Below are 18,927 nucleotides of genomic sequence, written 5' to 3' on the forward strand. Positions count from 1 at the left end.
AGCTAGTTTTCAAACTACTCTTAAAAAGTATCAACACTAGAAATACTGCGTGCTATCATGAACGGGGTCAATAGGCCTTATATAATTAAGTGTTATTTGAGAACCCTTACTCTCATCTATTTGATGAGCAAATAAACTGAGTGTTGAGTTTTTGCAGGAAGTGTCTGGTCTTTAGCATGAAGAAGGATGCCAGAAACTACTCACTTGATTTCATAGCTAGCTTGGGTTGAGTCATAGTAGTGAGCCACAGCTACGTACTGATCCCCATTAATGCTAAACTCTTTAACTCCGGATGCCCCTGTAGAGGCCAAGCTAGCTACTGCCACAAACTGAACCCCGGTCCAGAGTAGGATGGGTGAGTTGGTCTTGGTTCGTTGGTCGTTGGTCAATTCGTTGGTGATGATCAGGAAGGTATCGGAACCGACGTTGAAAAAGGTCGCATCCGTAGCGCCTTGGGTAGCAATGTCTTGCATCTGGAAACAAAACAGATTCAAAAGTTAGAACTAAAAAAATTTCAACTAATGGCAAAGTATACCTTTGAGTTTTGGAATCGTTCGATTGGTTTAATTCTAGGTAAATGCAGATGATCAAAATAAAACTAACATGTGAAAATTTCATCGCGGTTTTGGTCGCAGTTTTGATATATATCGTGGAATTTGTCCATGCAGGAAGAATTATCTCTAATATGAATACACTCAATACATTCAAATTTTGGGGGATAACAAAACTTACCTCTTTTTACTAAACCTCATTGCTTTGAAGTGAAATGTTTCTCAAAATACTGGACACTATCGAAAGCTGCTGTAGTCTTCTAACAAAAAAGTTGATATTGCCATTAATTTTAAGAGTGATTAACAAATGTGTACCTTTCGTTTAATATACACTAGAAGAGGGAGGGACCGAGGGAATGTGTTTTATAACACACCTTGGTCCAAAAGGTGAAATGAGAAGTTTTAGTCTATTGCCTGCTTTTTGGGGCCTATTTCCCGCAAAATACGCACGCACTACGTCTTGACCCGCGCTTAGTTCACGGTGGCGCAAATCTCATGCACTAGACTATATTAGTTGACCCGACATGACTCTGTTTCAGCCAACCAGAATACCGACCTAGCAAGAGGTGTGTTATTGACTATTATATGACATACCACAATGAGAGTTCCATCTTGATTAACGCTGTATACTCTGGACGTTGTCTCGTAGCGTCCCAGAGTGCCATGATTAGCGATGACTAAGAATGTAGAACCTTGAAAAGTATAGGAGGTACATGCCATCCCTCCATCTGTCTCAATTGTCTGTTAAAATAAACAGTATTCGCAAAAATTGAACAATATGAACAGGCCAAATATGAGTAAAGAATAAAGGATAATCAAAATAAGAATTAACTATAGCTAGTGAACATGCAGATTCAACCTTGTATAAATCTTTTTGGGGAGGAGTAATGGCTCTAAAAAGAGCTGATGTGGTCCAAACGTTTTGTACACAATTCAGTTTGGCAGTAACTGAAGTTGAGCTTATGTGCGGTTTTCCATTTCATATAGCGTTGCTAACTGTATATGAACATGAATGACGTAACAATGTAACTCAATGATGATCGTGCAGGCTAATTTTCTTGCTTAACTGTGAAATATGCTTTTCCTGCTATAGTTAGCACAACAATTTGCTTTCCGTTCAATAGCGCTATGAAATTGACCCCAGAATGATTCTATGGAAAAAAAAGTATAACATTAAATACCTGTATCCGAACGAACTCTCCCTGCCATCTATACAGCACCGTCTTGGCCCCATCATCCACCCCGTCTGACCCATCGCTGCCCACTGTAGACAAGAGCTGACCAGTCCGATCCTCGCTGACCTTAACAAGGTAAATATCTTGACCGATGGTGAAGGAACACCAACTGCGGACAGAGCCTCCTGGCATGGTCTGGACAGTAGCTAGGGTCAAGAATTCACCCTCTGCGTAGAAGAAAACAACAACCGACAAGACACATTAGTGTCACAGTTTCTACACACATGGATTTTTCACAGAGATTTCGAACTCTTGAGCTCACAGCTGCTCGATAAATTACAACAGGCCTCCGGCGAGCTACTGCCAGCTGCTCAAAGTCAACTCAATTGAAAAAGGGGGTTCGAATCCCACCCGAGTAATATGCCTGTGATTTTGTTTTCACAGTACTGAGTATACAGTGCTTACACACATCGGTATATATGGGTAAAAAAAAAAAAACCCCACCCCCCCCAAAAGGTTTATTTTACTATTTAACATCTTGCAACTACAACATATAACAGGCATGCAACTGCCCGATGAAAAAAAAAGAGGAAACTTTTCCAGACCCACAATGGTACCCTAAAAAGTGTTGAGGTTTTTTATGCTCTTAGGATCAATCTTAGCATGTATGACAAAGACAAAGTGAAGTGTTTTATACAACTAAAATAACATGGAAAAATACCTTGCCTATGTATGCACCGTAATTCTAAGGTGGCAAAGCATTGGGAGTTGATTAAGTTGAGGAAAACTAACTACTGTTTCCCAGGTAATTATGAAATTTGCATAAAATTATTATTCCCCCCCCCCCCCCCAAAAAAAAAAAAAAAAATTAAAAATTTTTTTTAAAAAATCAGATTTTTTTAAATTTTTTTTTTTGGGGGTGGAATAATAATTTTATGCAAATTTCATAACTACCTGGGAAACAATAGTTAGTTTTCCTCAACTTAATCAACTCCTGATGCTTTGCCGCCTTACAATGGTCGGTGAGAGCCACTTTTCCCCGCTTGCCGTCTTGCACATAACACAATATGCCATTCCTGGCTTGTCCACTTTCCGGACGGTTTCGGAGAGCAGTTTACCGTCTACGTCTTATTTTTCCAACCAGAACCACTTCCAGGTATTTTTTACTCCTTTATCTATGGCTTTAATTTGGCCAGGTACCACTCGGCCCCGCTCTAAAATATCATTTCTTTTGGATGTCATTTTGACGGACGTTTGAAGATGCGACTGTTTCGTAGCGCAATGTGAGACTCGCACACAGCAGCAGTATACATGTACGTTTGGTAACTAACTCACACACACACAGTACATGTACAAAACGTGTATACTATTGCAAAATAGCGGGACCAGACGAAGACATGACCTTAGACTCATTTCAAGGCTGTATAATAACTTGGTTTAGCACACAACTCGCCTGCGCCACGGAGTGCGTTCCACTGTTTGAGATTCTTTGACCGTACACACGGCTATTAATGACCGCACGCAGTATGTAAACGTATGCATTGCTTGCTGTGGGCTTTAGATTGACCATGCAGTAGAATGGATTGCGTGCCGCGGCAGAGGCCAGACCATGCGTTACGATGCATTGTTGTAAATTGTCTTAAGATCGCGCTAACCGCGGAATGTTTTTCTTAGCGCTAATCAGTTTTTTAAAAACGCGGAATTCCGCGGAAACGCGGAAGAGTTGCATGCCTGATATAAAGAAGAAGTTGCCATACTTTGAACAAAGAAGTGTTGGAAATCTTTTTTTTCTGTGTACAGACAATTGTGTGACAACTGCACAATACATTTTGTAGCGAGTTAAAGAGAAAGTATCATTTGGTGATCACTCTTTAAAATCTAATGGCACTCACTGTGTAATAAAGCCTCAGGTAGTATGAAGAATTTTGAGAAATAGTTCACTTTGAAGTAATGTGGTTATGTATATAATAAAAAAAAAAATGTTAAAAAAAATCATTAGTGCCTTTAAGACAGAGACATTTCTTACCAGCTGAAGTGGCAGTATCAGGGACTGTTTGCCAGTCTACTGTGATGCTTCCTATAGTACCACCTGATCGTTCTACAGTGAAGTAGACAGTTCCATCAGTCTCCTCAACGTCCAAGGAACTTTCCCTGAGAAAACCAAGAAAAAATATATAATAATAGGAGATTTTCCACAATCTCTAGAATTCCCCAATAGTTGTTTACACCTCAACAGGTGGCCCATATCCCGTCATCCCATTTCTTGTTAAACACACTACACCTCATTCCTAGGCTATGACCTCAAGCTCCCCCAGTACACAGACCATCGCCTCCCCTACTCATCCAACTAGTTCTAGGTAATGATGTCACCCTTATCTTTTTTTTATTTTTGGGGATGTTCAACCCAAAAAATCATTTAAAAATGTACCCAGTCAGTCTCCCTTGTGGTTAATATTGATACCTTATCTTATTTCTGTGTGAACTCATTTCTAAACCAAGAGTACACCCACCACCAAAATTCTATATAATATCTCCCCAATGGGAGACTTTCCACCGCTAGGTGGCAGCAGACTTACCGGGTAAATTTCTATTGATTACGTAATTCTGAGCATGCGCATAATTCTGAGAACAATGGCTTTACCCGGTAAGTCTGCTGCCACCTATCGTCCCAGAAAGTCTCCTATTATCACTCTGGGCCTCCACTACTCCTCTGACTTTAAATTTGTACAAGAGACTCGCCTCTCAAACCTACAAGCTAGGTCTAGTATCAAGTGTATTGCCATAGTCAGATTGTAATAAAACAAGACCAGACCCATAGAATTTAATTGCTTTACGCGAGTTTCCTCAATGACGAAGTGGTATACGTGTAAATTATAATGTCAACGGCAACCACGCCCAATTAAGCCACACCCTCGGGTGTGGCCTATATTGTAATGAAAATCTTCTATAATTCAATAACTAACCTTGATTCTTTTGGGAAGATCTGAAGGCTGCCGTAAGGTGCATCATTCTCCTCAATCACAATAGTGGCATTGTTGGCAACACCCAAAGAAGCCCCGCCCTGGGGCGTGGCCAGGAGTACCATATACCGCTGCTCCAGTTCAGGGATGTCATCTGGTGTAGCTGAGATACGAATGACCTACAGCAACCATGGCAACAAAAATGAAAGGCCAATCATTTTTATGTCACGAAATAGTGTGTAAGAATTAAACAGACCCAAAGACACTTCAAAAGTGTCTTGAACAGGCGTTATGACATTCTGAAAATGTCTTCAATAGACCCTAATTTATTTCCAAGGTGTCTTAAATAGACCCTTAGACACTTCAAATATGTCTTAAAGGCAGTGGACACTATTGGTAATTACGTAAAATAATTATTCGCATAAAACCTTTCTTGGTGACAAGTAATGGGGAGAGGTTGATGGTATAAAACATTGTGAGAAACGGCTCCCTCTGAAGTGCCATAGTTTTCGATAAAGAAGTAATTTTCCACGAATTTGATTTCGAGACCTCAGATTTAGAACTTGAGGTCTCGAAATCAACCATCTATTTGTGTGAAGAGCGTGTTTTTTTCTTTCATTACTATCTTGCAAGTTCGATGACCGATTGAGCTCAAATTTTCACATGTTTGTTATTTTATGCATATGTTGAGATACATGTACACCAACTGTGAAGGCTAGTCTTTGACAATTACCAATAGTGTCCACTGCCTTTAAAGACACCAGCTAGCTGAGATGCTAGGTGGCAGGAAAAGCACCAGGCAATTATGTGGTGCATACATTATTATGCATTATTATTATTATGATTATTATTATTATTATTATTATTATTATTATTATTATTATTATTATTATTATTATTATTATTATTATTATTATTATTATTATTATTATTATTATTATTATTATTATTATTATTATTATTATTATTATTATATCTTACCCCAGTCGTTTCTCCAGCTGCTATTGTCACAAACCCATCCACCGGTCTCAGGTCTTCGACCCCTCGTGACCCATCCATGTTAACGACAGCAAACGGGACTTGAATATCACCGAACATTCCCCGGTCCCGTACGAGCGTCAACTGGGCCACACTGCTCGCTGTGTCGGAATCGGTTGGTTCACGGATGGTTACGACCACCGGACTGGCAAAGTTGATGATGCCGAACGCGTCGTCACTTGCAAGGATCTTGATTGTCACTAAGAGATCATAAGAATATAAATTCAGAGAGGTAACTACACAACAGTTCTTGTCAGGTTCATCCATATCAAGTAGGATTTGAAACTTTGCGTGGTGGAAGTATAACTAAGAGAGGTTTGCAGTAGCACCATGTGAATAACTCTTCTTAGTAGTGATGGTTCTTGAAAGACCGGTGGTTAACGACTCAACGTTTCGGTCAGTATACTCTGATTATCTTCAGGAGAAAACCAATATTGCAGCATACTCTTATAAACCATTTGTCAAATCTATCTAACTATCTAACGAGCAGCATATGCCCGGCAATTAAGAAAGATGCACTTCTTAGAACTGAGTTTACCTTTTGAGGGATCCCCAAGCTGTAGTCCTCCCGTTGGATTATTTAAGATGAGCTCGAAAGACTCGTCAGCTTCAGCGATTTCGTCATCAAATATCTGAACATTAACGGTTCTTGTCGTCTCTCCGTCGGCGAAAGTCAAAACCTGTCGGGGACAAAACAAAATGATGGAATCAGTCTGTTTTTATCAAGTTCTGATCCGACGATGACTCTTGGTTGTGCCATTTTGGGAGTCAGTTTACCAGTGTATTATTATTCTGTGTAGTGCACACCCATTTTTACATGCACATCATATCTTGGCACACTACACGGCAGACCATGTGGCGTGTCAAATTTTATGTTGACAATTATTTTGAGTAATTACCAATAGTGTCCAGTGCCTTTAAAACACCTAATAAAAGTCTATCAAATAACAAATGTGTACCTGATCACTGAAGCTATAGTCAGAGCCCGAGCGAGCCTCAATGGGTTGGCTGTAGATGAAGATGGTTACTAGACCATAGGTCCCTCTATCTCTGGACACAGTAATTTGTAGAGTCTGATCTCCCTCAATGACTTCACGGCTGTTAGGAAAAAAATTAATATCAAACATGGGTCAAGTTCGGGCAAGGATTATTGATTAATGTGTGGTTGTTTAGTGGCGTACGTAGGGCATAAGAACTGAAGTTGAAGTGCGACAGCTGTTGTCATGTCATTAACATTTCAACTTAATTTCGACTCAACGCATATTAAATACACTCTGCGCTGTGCTATTAAAATGCCCCAAACCATTTGACATGGCAACTGTCTCTATAGTCTTGAGGAATTCAAATGTAAGCGGTACATTGTGACTAAGCAAGTCATTGTACTAGACATTATTCAAATCTAAGTAGCAAATGGCTTATTACATGAAACTGCTATTTGGGCATTATATAACACTCAATGAAACTTAACTTAACTTAACTTAAATGCATTTATAAAGCGCTTTAACACTGTTTCAAAGCGCTGTTCAGTCAAGAAAAACATTAAAATGCAGGAATAAATAACATGAGCAAAAATAGCAATATGGTTTTTTAAAAATACACAACAGTTAAAAAAGTAGCAAAAAGCCTGATTCTCTTACCTCACAGATATTCCACTGAATAATACAACTCCCTGCGTTCCATCATTTGCATCAATTGTCACCTCAGACAAGGTACCCATCAAATCTGTACACCAAACACCAACATTAAAGTACTTTAACTCAGTTCAATTAATGTCACTAACGTTTTTAAAATCCTATATAGTTGTAGACATATACAATAAAATTTACCTGTGAAAATTTCATTTCAAAAGGCGTTTTTCAAGATATCTCAGGAAAAAAAAGAAGCAAATGTCCTCGCAGGGAAATAAATGCAGAATTGTATCTGAGAAACGTTTCTAACAGTACCTGTCTCAAATTTGATTTTTGGGGCTGAAAACTTATATATTATTCCATAAGAATGATTACCAAACGTACACCTTCCCTTTAAAGACACCAACAATTTGTGTCTATTTCTGTTACTTTTAAAATGCTTTTTTGTTTAAGTTTCGGCCAAATATTGCATAAAGGGTTTTGTGTATTAGTTTTATATCAATTTTCTTAAATTGTTTTTAATATTTGTTGCCTGTTTTCATCAAGTTTGGGGGTAAATTTCTTTACTTGTTCCTACAAAACCATTGTAGGAAGATTGAAGTACATCAACAGTTTGCTAAATCCAAATCTGAAAAAGGTGACTTATTCTTCATAGCCTCTTGCTCAATACCTCAAAAGTTCAAAGTCGCACATTTTTTTTTTAAAATCAGACTGAATGGTCACTAGTTTTCCTCATTTTTCTCACCTAGTCTTGGAGGGGATTTCCGTGGTAGCAGGTTGGAGTATTTGCACAGAGGTCAAGTTGACCAAAAACACCTCGTTCAACTCTGGGATGTCATCCTGGATTGGGCAGGCAATAAACAGAGGCATTTTTAATTCAAGTACAGTAACAGAAAATACAAACACAACAAAACATTTAGAGAGACCATTCAACTAACTCTCCCTTTCGCTTGAACTCTGGACCAAGGTGGACATTGAATATAATTAAATTGGGAATTTAGTGACTTCAAGCCACTTAATGGTGTCTTCGTCGAGGTCTATGAGTCCCTGCTCGCCTTTTGGTGGTCTGAAGTCAGGGCAGTCATGAATGATGTGGCTGATGGTTTGTGGACTGCCACACCGACACAGATTTGAGCTGGTAGCTACAATGCTATGGAGGAATGAGGCGTTACGGCCCTAGTCAGTTCTAAGAAGATTGAGTTGGACCCAGGCCCGTTGAGGAAGAACTCTTTAACTCTAATGTCAAATAATGAACCACAAGGGAACTGACTGAGTATGTTTATCAATATTTTAGGGTTTGAACAAAGACAAATTTACTCGAGTGGGACTTGAACCAACAACCTTTTGATTGACGTATCGGTGCTCTACCAACTCTTACCTCATTCACAATGATGTTTATAGACCCAACACTCTGCCCATCCTGAAAGTCTACGTAACTCGGACCACCTATGAAGTCTTGGCCGATTACTGCGAGGTTCAGGGCTGGTAAGTTGGGATCTAGAGATCCTGCTTTAGCTTCGTAGAAAACTCTAACGCTTCCTATGAACAAGGAAAACAAAACGATAAAGAAAATAATATCAATATCTATTGGCATCTGTTGAGTGAAATCTTCTTCATACCTTTTTAGGCATCGTCTTCAACAAGAAGTTCATTTAACAGATAAAAAATACAAACTGGTGTTTACCATTACACTAAACAAAAATCAGTTGCAGTTTCTACTCACCTATGGAACCAAACTTTCTATCGATGAACAGCACAAAGGTCCTGTTGCCCTCAGCAACTGTGACGACCTCCGACCCCTGAGCAAGACTGAAGACCCCATGTGGTTCATCACTTGCTTGTATCGTGATGCTCGCGACAGACCCTTGTGGATCTAGTGCGGCGGCCCCCGTGGGAGATACCCCAGTGGTCTGCACGTTGCTTAGGGTGATTTGGAACTCTTCATTTATTTCGGGGGTGTCATCTGAGATGACAAAGAGGGGAATGTACTCCAGGAGTTGACCCTGTAGATATAAGGTAAAAATATATGATTACACTTAGTTCTCTGCAAATGTATGATAATTAGTTTCATCACTTTACTCATCACTGCCATTGCCATTCATTTTCAAACACACTAACAATATTCCAAACTTCCTAGGAAGTATGCAGCTCCCAACATACATTAGGGTACTCTTCTGCTCCTCTTTACTTCTAGATGTAGTGAAGCAATTAATGGTTAAGTAAAGTCATGTTCCATTCTGCTCTTCTATACTTTTAGATGTAGTGTAGCAATTAATGGTTAACAAATCTAGCTTGTCCATACTTCTAGCTGCAGTGTATCAATTCATGGTTATTAAACTCAAGGTACTATGCTGCTCTTCTGTACTTCTAGATGTAGTGTAGCAATTAATGGTTAACTAAACTCAAAGTACCATTCTGCACTCACCTGTGCATAGCTGAGTGAACCAGCGTATTGAAGGAAGCTTTGTGCGGGTGGATTCCCATTGACTCCACTAATTGTCCAGTCTAAAGTCACCTGACCCATACCGGGTGAAGAACGCTCCACGCTGACGTTAAAACCTTCACCTATAAAACAAACAATAAAGTAGAGAACCAAATTTATTTAAACATTCATACATCTCTACCAATTCAACTTCAGACAACTTTCTTAAAGGGTTTCTCAAACAAATGGTGTTTGTTTAGATTCATCAGGTATGATATTTGATCAATGCGATCAAAATTATAGGAGCAAGCTTCCCTTAAAATATCACTTGCTGAGGTGCTGTAGTTTTTGAGATTTGAGTAATAAAATCATAAAAGAATCATGTCATGGCCAAAAACTTGAGCTACAAAAAGTATCAAAACCTTTAAATAAGTCTTATAAAACAACTGTTTAACTTTTAACTGTCAATTGTCTTTGTTTTGATACTGTGGAAACACAACTGACTGATTGATTAGTTGATTGATTTAATTGATACTTACCCTCTTTGACGATGTAAGACAACGTGGCCAGCTTGAGTATCCCAGCCACGTAATCATTAGCCAGTATGCGTATATTGACCTGGCTGTTAAGACCCAACTCGCTCCCTCCGGTCGGATTGTACAGCTCAATCAAAACCACTTCATCGATCTCTGGGGTCTGGTCATCTTTAATTCCAATGTTGATCACTGTACATTTAGAGAACAAAACGAAGACAGTCAAAATACAAACTATACAGTAAAAGACTTTTGTATAATGTTTTTATCTTGTATATTTGGTTTGCAGTAACAAACTTAGAGAACTGTCTTGCTTTATTCTACTACCGCGGAGTAGATGTTAGGGGTTCGGGAGACTTCTCAGTTCTGAAAAGAACTGTCCTGCTTTTTAACAATTACCCGGGTGGATGGTATAGAAAGTAGGCTGGGACTACTACTTTAGCTTATAGGATCGTGATTATGTACTAACGCGGAGTCAGTTCTTGAATTGGTCTAAACGTTTCGACTAGCTTGCTCTAGTCATCGTCAGACGTTGTATACATGGCCAGACTGGGTGTGTATGATTTTTATTCTTAAATCCTTGTGCATTGTTTCTTGTGTAATATTTGTATCTGCCTTTTGTAAATTTTTGATATTAATTGTGGTGCTTCTTAAACTTGTGCGAGCAATGAAACTTCTTTTTTTTAGAGGGTAATAAAGTTTCTTGTGTCTTTATGTCTTATTCAAAAAGAGAAAATTAACAATCAAACAATGAGTGAGATTGGAAACTTGACATGGTATGGGGAAAAAAGAAAATGCACAGATTTTCAAATAAAGCATTTAAATGGACCATTTAGAAGGTGAAAAAAGGTAAGTAGGCTGATTTCCAAATGAAGCATTTAAATTGAACATTTAGAAGAAAATACAAGTAAATGTACAGATTTCCAAATGGTGCAGTTTTATTTACATTTTAACAGCACAATTAAAGCCAATAAAAGGATGAATAGGAAAAAAAAAAAAAAAATACTCAGATGTAGAATCAGGGAGGAAACCCCAAATAGGGAAAACCACAAGTGTTCAAAACAACAACATTTTAAGTTGTTTCAAATTGACCCCTTCCTCTATGTTATCCATATAATTGTTTGTTCAACCTTTACCTTGTCTAGTTTGACCCGATGCAAAGTTGAGTGTTCCTCCGCTGGCGCTGTAGTCATCACCCTGAGTAGCAGTCCCTGATGCAGCCTGCCACGAGACGCTAACATCACCGATACTACCACCTAATTTCAAATCAAATAATACAAACCATGTTAGATGTTAGACTCCTCAAAGCTTCTTCAGATTAGTACAGAAAACTTCAAGGGAAGCTATACGTTTGGTAATCGCTCTTAAAATGAATGGCCCAAAAGAATCTTTGGTCAGAAGCTTATGGCAGCGTTTGATAGTATTTCTTTCGATATTTACAAAGGATTAAAACAATCAAACAGTTAAAAAAAAAAAAAAGGTTACTTTGCCTTTAAATAATAGAAACCATCTTAGATGTTACGCCTGTAAGCTTCTCCACATTAGTACAGCAAACTTAATAGTGATATACGATTGAACAAAGACAAATTTACTAAAATAGAATTTGAACCAACAAACTTCAGGATTAACGTGCTGAATGAGTTATCTACATGTATGAAAATTAACTATAAATAGTAAACTTGTGGAGGAGTGTTGGCTCAATGAAAAAAAAAAAATGACCCTGTGTGTGGTCTCAATGTTTCGAACAGTATACTCTGCTTGTCTCCAGGAGAAAGCATGTGTATTTTCCTATAAAGATCATTTTTCCTCGACCTTGAGGGATCTCCTACCACTAATTCTGGCAATCACAGAGATCGTCACATAACTTTGAAGGGATTGATTTGTACCTTCTCTTTCAACGACTAGCTCCACACTGACGCTGACTCCGTCCGTCTCTGTCACCGAGACCAGCTGCCCATTGGGGGACTCTGGGCTGTTGCTAAAGAGACGCCAGACCCCATTGGCGTCGTCGTTACTCATAATAGTCACACGTGTCTCCTGTCTGGCCCCTAGGGTTGGGGCGTTGTTGGGTTGAGGGGTGGCGCCTACTAGGGAAACACTCGCTAGTCTCATCTGTAAGAAGGTTATTTTTTAGTCAATCAAAAAAATAATTGTTCATCATAATTTGTTCAAGAATGTTGGCTTAAAATGATGAAAAGTCTAGTTGATTGGACGAGACCATACCTCTACCAAGCTAAATTTGATAATAAAAACACCATTCGGTGAAAACTGTGCTCATGCTTCCAACAAAACACCAATTGACCCAGTGGTGGATTTCACAAAGAGTTAAGACTAGTCTCATCTTGAGTTAGGTCTTATCTCAACTATCTTTGTGAAACTGACCCCTGTTAACTTAAATACACGTCTGCGAATAAATACTTGATTGTATTTTCAATAAATGAATGTAAACTTACATGGAACACCTCATCCCTCTCTGGAATATTATCATCGCTGATCGTCACATTGAGATACCCATAGGACATACCGTCTAGTATCCTGACTGAACCACTGTTGATTGGAATGTAGTCTAGTCCAGGCTGGGCCTGACTATCATAGAGAGCTTGAGTCTGCAACAAAAACAGCATAACAAATATCAGCATAACAAAAGTCAAGTGAAAAGTATTCCTGAGCAATGGTATTAATAAAGAAAAAATTGCATATTATAAACAATCTTGTGAGTCCTTCAAAATGCAATATTCTATGAAAATCCCTCTGGAGGCGATACACTAAAACCATGGGTCTTGTCCTTCACACAGAATGTTAAAGTTGTTATAATAACTGAGATTAAAACAAAAAATAATATTACAAACAAAAAACTTTACCTTAATTTGATTCTTGACATAGAGCGTGAAGCCAGACGTCGCATCCACTGAGCCCGTCTCCATGGAAACCGACCACAGACACATGGAGTCTCCGTTGAACACTCTATATGTAAATGAGCCGCATGCTCTCTCCTTCAGACACGCTTCGGCACAGCTCATCAAGGGATCTGATTGGCCGGTTACATCAATGGTCGTCATTGCAACACCTGTCTGGCTGCCTGTGATTGGCGGTTGGTAGTAGTCAAAGGCCGTCTCACCAGTCAACGTGACCTCACTGATAAGGTCAAGGGGTTGGGTGTCAAAGGTGACGTGTAGTTCACCGAACAATCCAGCACTATGAGAAAGACAAACAAGTTAATAGACAATATTTTTGAAATAAAAACTGCTTAATGTCTCCTCACAAAATGAAAATATATCATAAAATGTTTGTTCTGCTGAGAAAAAGATCCAGTTGAGCTGGGGTTTTTTCCGGATTATTTTCACAACCATAGTACAGGTGTTTTTTTAGGTAGCACTTGATGGCTGTGATAACCTGCTCATTAACTTAGAGGTCAGTGCACACAAGCTGTTTTGTCATGAATTCATTAGCAAAACATTTCCAAGTAAGCCAGTGCAAAGTACAAAGGAACTATTCAAGACAGACTTAATCCCTAGTTGTGGGTAACTGGTCTTAGTTATAATCCTTTAATCCTGCACAATTTGCACAATGCCTGCTTAGCTCTGTTTGGTGGGGTATTGTCTGCAAACATCCAGCCATTGACGCCTCAGCCAATCCTAACAGCCAATCCTACCTTCTAGTCACCATAATACTGGCCTACACACAGAGATTGATTGAGCCATAGATAGCCACAACCAAGCCTACCTTCTAGTCACCATAATACTCTGGCTATAGAGATAGGGTAAGATACAGTGAATAAGCCGTAGATAGCCACACAAAGCCAATCCTACCTTCTAGTCACCACAATACTGGATACAGCGAATAAGCCACATATAGCCACAGCCAATCCTACCTTCTAGTCACCATAATACTGGCTACTGAGATAGGGTTAGATACAAAGCCATAGTCGCAGCCAATCCTACCTTCTAGTCACCATAATACTGGCTACAGAGATATGGTTGGATACAGTGATTAAATCATAGATAGCCACAGCCAATCCTACCTTCTAGTCACCATAATATGGCTACAGAGACAGGGTTAGATACAGTGATTAAGCCATATATAGCCACAGCCAATCCACCTTCTAGTCACCATAATACTGGCTACAGAGACAGGGTTAGATACAGTGATTAAGCCATAGATAGCCGCAGCCATTAATCCTACCTTCTATTCACCATAATACTGGCTACAGAGATAGGGTTAGATACAGTGATTAAGCCATAGATAGCCACAGCCAATCCACCTTCTAGTAACCATAGTACTGGCTACAGAGATAGGGTTAGATACAGTGATTAAGCCATAGATAGCCATAGGCAATCCTACCTTCTAGTCACCATAATACTGGCTACAGAGATAGGGTTAGATACAAAGCCATGGATAGCCACAGTCAATCCTACCTTCTAGTCACCATAATACTGGCTACAGAGACATGGTTAGATACAGTGGGTAAGCCATACATTAGATAGCCACAGTCAATCCTACCTTCTAGTCACCATAATACTGGCTACAGAGACAGGGTTAGATACAGTGATTAAGCCATAGACAGCTGCAGCCAATCCTACCTTCTAGTCACCATAATACTGGCTACAGAGACAGGGTTAGATACAGTGATAAGCCATAGACAGCCGCAGCCAATCCTACCTTCTAGTCACCACAATACTGGCTACAGAGATAGGCTTAGATACAGTGATTAAGCCATAGATAGCCACAGTCAATCCCACCTTCTAGTAACCATAATACTGGCTACAGAGATAGGGTTAGATACAGTGATTAAGCCATAGATAGCCACAGTCAATCCTTCTCTCTAGTCACCATAATACTGGCTACAGAGATAGGGTTAGATACAAAGCCATGGATAGCCACAGTCAATCCTACCTTCTAGTCACCATAATACTGGCTACAGAGACATGGTTAGATACAGTGGGTAAGCCATAGATAGCCACAGTCAATCCTACCTTCTAGTCACCATAATACTGGCTACAGAGACAGGGTTAGATACAGTGATTAAGCCATAGACAGCTGCAGCCAATCCTACCTTCTAGTCACATAATACTGGCTACAGAGACAGGGTTAGATACAGTGATAAGCCATAGACAGCCGCAGCCAATCCTACCTTCTAGTCACCATAATACTGGCTACAGAGATAGGGTTAGATACAGTGATTAAGCCATAGATAGCCACAGTCAATCCTACCTTCTAGTCACCATAATACTGGCTACAGAGATAGGGTTAGATACAGTGATTAAGCCATAGATAGCCACAGTCAATCCTACCTTCTAGTCACCATAATACTGGCTACAGAGATAGGGTTAGATACAAAGCCATGGATAGCCACAGTCAATCCTACCTTCTAGTCACCATAATACTGGCTACAGAGACATGGCTAGATACAGTGGGTAAGCCATAGATAGCCACAGTCAATCCTACCTTCTAGTCACCATAATACTGGCTACAGAGATAGGGTTAGATACAGTGATTAAGCCATAGATAGCCACAGTCAATCCTACCTTCTAGTCACCATAATACTGGCTACTGAGATAGGGTTAGATACAAAGCCATAGTCGCAGCCAATCCTACCTTCTAGCCACCATAATACTGGCTACAGAGACAGGGTAAGATACAGTGATTAAGCCATAGATAGCCACAGCCAATCCTACCTTCTAGTCACCATAATACTGGCTACAGAGTCTTGATGAGCCATTTCTAGCACAGGATTATCAGGCAGTGTGAATTCCACAATGCCATGCGGGTTATCATTAGCTCCAATGAAAATGGATGCAGTGGCTGGAACACCAATCACTCCTCCACCTGTTGCATTCAACAACGTCAATATGACCTCCTGTAGTAAGACAAAACAAAAAGCAAAATAGTCAAAATAGTCAGGTAGTGCCTTGTCACCTACAGTAGGTCCAATACAAATCTGTAAGCACAAAAACTTGTTTAGTTTAGCACAAGAAAACGTTTGCTAAAAGTAAAAATGGGTTAACTGTCTGAAAACCATACAGCTATACCATTGCTGCGACCTCGGTCATATCTTGCTTAGCTACAAAATTTGCTAAGCAGAATTTCATGAAATTGGGCCCTGCACTGCATGATATTTATCAGAAAGGAAACTGCCATTATATAATAAGAAATTGTTGGGCATTTATTGTTGCAAATATTGTTGAAAATTTCACCCTGGCATGTTTCACCTGTTTCTCAATACTGATATTTCCTGACTCAATTAGCTTGATTGAATCACATTTATTGGCTTCCAACTGCCTCTACTCACCAGGCAAGCAAGGAAATCTAGTTCTAAGAAATCTGCACTAACATGGCAAAGGTTTTTTTTCCCCCAGGTATGATATTTGGTCCTTTAAGAAAAGTAGGAAGATTTTAACGAGTACAAGGGCTAACCTACGGTATGTAAACATGGTGTGGCGTTAATCATGTTAATGGACATTTCAGGCTATTTAGAGGAACACGTTGCCTTGGATCAGACGAGTTGGTCTATAAAAAACGTTTATAACCGTTTGTTCTAAAATGCATATGGTTGGAAAGATGTTTTAAAAGTAAAATACAATGATCCACACAAATTTGCCTTGAAATTGCGTGGTTTTCCCTAAAAATTTGACTCCCATAAATGGACGACCATGTTAGTCGACGAGGTAAACGGAAACCCAGGCAATTTCCAGGCGTCTTTGTGTGGATCATTGTATTCTACTTTTACAACATCTTTCTACCCATATACATTTGATTAAAAATGGTTACAAACACTTTTCAAAGACCAACTCGACTGATCCAAGGCAACATGTTCCTTTAATAACAACCTTCAGATTTGTCCAGGAGGAAATCAGACACAAGACTGAATGCTGTCCTGCATTAATAATTCTGTTTTTTATTCAGCGGTAGTTTTCTAAACTAACCTCTCGTTCTTCGGGTATATCATCAGCCAGAATATCCAGGGTGAATGTCTGGCTGATATCAAAGGAGAGGAAGTACAACGTGCCACCGGTCGGGAAAACATCATCAGTTGCTAACACTCCTGTAAAAAAAAATCAAAATATTATCTCTTGCTTAGCAAGTTTATCTGCCGAGCAAATATTGGCAGGGGACCAGTCATAAACAATGTTATTTTTGTGGTAATATAGCTGGTAACCTGTTTCTGTTTAGCAAGTTTTTCTGGTATGATATTATCATATTCTCCTTTTGGTTTTGTTTTATATGGTTTTATCTTCATGTTTTTATAAATGTTATCTTAGTTATAAAAAGTTTTAAATATTTGTTTTTGTTTAAAATTGCATTTTTTATGTTTTTTATTTTTTTTAATTTTCTATTTTTTTTTGGGGGGGGGGGAGGGTAACAAAAACAGATTCCCTGTTAAAATCTGAGAAATCGCATCCCTGATCTAAAGTAAAGGCTAGAAAATGTTGTTACCTTTAATCCTAGCTTCCCATATAACAGCCACCACTCCGATGTCTCCTCCGTTGCGTATCACGCTAAGCGTCAACTGACGGGTGGCACCGTTCTGTGGTTCATCTCCTTGTACATTGGTGAAACCAAACCCTATAAACAGAGATAATGTTAACGACAACGATTAATAACAAGAGATGTGTATTAAATCAGGGCAAAATGTCTGAGGTAGTGCTTAGCAAGTTCATCTGCTGCACAAATAATGGCAGGGGACCAGTCATAAACAATGCTATTTTTGTGGTAACTTAGCCGGTAACTTATTTCTGCTTAGCAACTTTTGTCTTTGCTTAGCAAATATGTGTGCTGAGGAGCTCAAGAAATTTATACTCCATTGGATGATCAATTGAGATGATTGTGATGAGCATGATGAGAGATGGTTTAAGGAATGAAACCTATGGCCCAGTAACCAAGGGTAATCATGTTTGAAGCGCATTCATCATTTTTAGGAGTTGCGCCATATAAGAGTTGATATTATTACTAAACGCAAATGACAACACAGATATTACTTACTTATATAACAAAAGCTGTACCATACACATATTTTTACATACAATATCAAACAGTTCAGTGGTTTAAAACACTTCTCTAATTGCAACATCCGTCAAAAAGGATTCCCCCTGAAATAAAGCAATACCCACCGAAGTTTCCATAAGGATCGTCAGACGGTTCAATAGTGACCTCGGCACTGAATGGTGCCCCTAGAACAGCGCCCCCAGTGATCTGATTCAGCAAGATGACCTGGAATGATTCGGCTTCCTCCGGTACTCGGTCGTTCAGAATCTAAAACATTGGGTTAACAAAAGTTTCATTTAATTAATTTTAGTTGTGCAGCAAAGGCATCGGTTCATACTTTACGATTGCAATATCAATTTTTGACGCCACAGCCCTGTTTTCGCTGTGAATAGTTTTGCATGTCAAAATTTGCATCGCATTCACATGCGCAGGAAGTATGAATCGGGCTTTAATAACTGTACTAGCCAAGAACCCAATGGAGAGAAGACAAAGAAGGAATTTTTAATTTTACCTCAATGGGTAAAGCCTTGTAGGTCTCTCCACTATACAAGATGACATTGGTTGATGTCACACTGTAATCCAATCCTTGTTGAGCTGTGCCTGGGATATGCTGGAAGGTAACTGTCACCTTTACGAT

The 18,927-nt window shown here is 39.2% G+C and overlaps 1 protein-coding gene across 1 annotated transcript in view; it reads right to left on the reverse strand.

The window, feature by feature from the left end:
* Window positions 1–18,927, reverse strand: part of LOC117295336 (adhesion G-protein coupled receptor V1-like) — an 88,065-nt gene that overhangs the window by 40,575 nt on the left and 28,563 nt on the right. Inside the window, 24 exon segments of the mRNA XM_033777923.1 lie at window positions 205–473; window positions 1,146–1,292; window positions 1,733–1,953; window positions 3,753–3,877; window positions 4,690–4,865; window positions 5,668–5,924; window positions 6,263–6,404; window positions 6,684–6,822; window positions 7,362–7,446; window positions 8,098–8,113; window positions 8,115–8,192; window positions 8,731–8,891; window positions 9,076–9,355; window positions 9,778–9,917; window positions 10,314–10,499; window positions 11,444–11,563; window positions 12,194–12,419; window positions 12,761–12,913; window positions 13,169–13,502; window positions 15,983–16,164; window positions 17,231–17,349; window positions 17,742–17,870; window positions 18,416–18,557; window positions 18,802–18,918. Coding sequence (XP_033633814.1) covers window positions 205–473; window positions 1,146–1,292; window positions 1,733–1,953; window positions 3,753–3,877; window positions 4,690–4,865; window positions 5,668–5,924; window positions 6,263–6,404; window positions 6,684–6,822; window positions 7,362–7,446; window positions 8,098–8,113; window positions 8,115–8,192; window positions 8,731–8,891; window positions 9,076–9,355; window positions 9,778–9,917; window positions 10,314–10,499; window positions 11,444–11,563; window positions 12,194–12,419; window positions 12,761–12,913; window positions 13,169–13,502; window positions 15,983–16,164; window positions 17,231–17,349; window positions 17,742–17,870; window positions 18,416–18,557; window positions 18,802–18,918 — 3,944 coding nt within the window.

Source organism: Asterias rubens, chromosome 10, assembly GCF_902459465.1.
Source record: "Asterias rubens chromosome 10, eAstRub1.3, whole genome shotgun sequence".
In the NCBI taxonomy this organism is placed as follows: domain Eukaryota; kingdom Metazoa; phylum Echinodermata; class Asteroidea; order Forcipulatida; family Asteriidae; genus Asterias; species Asterias rubens.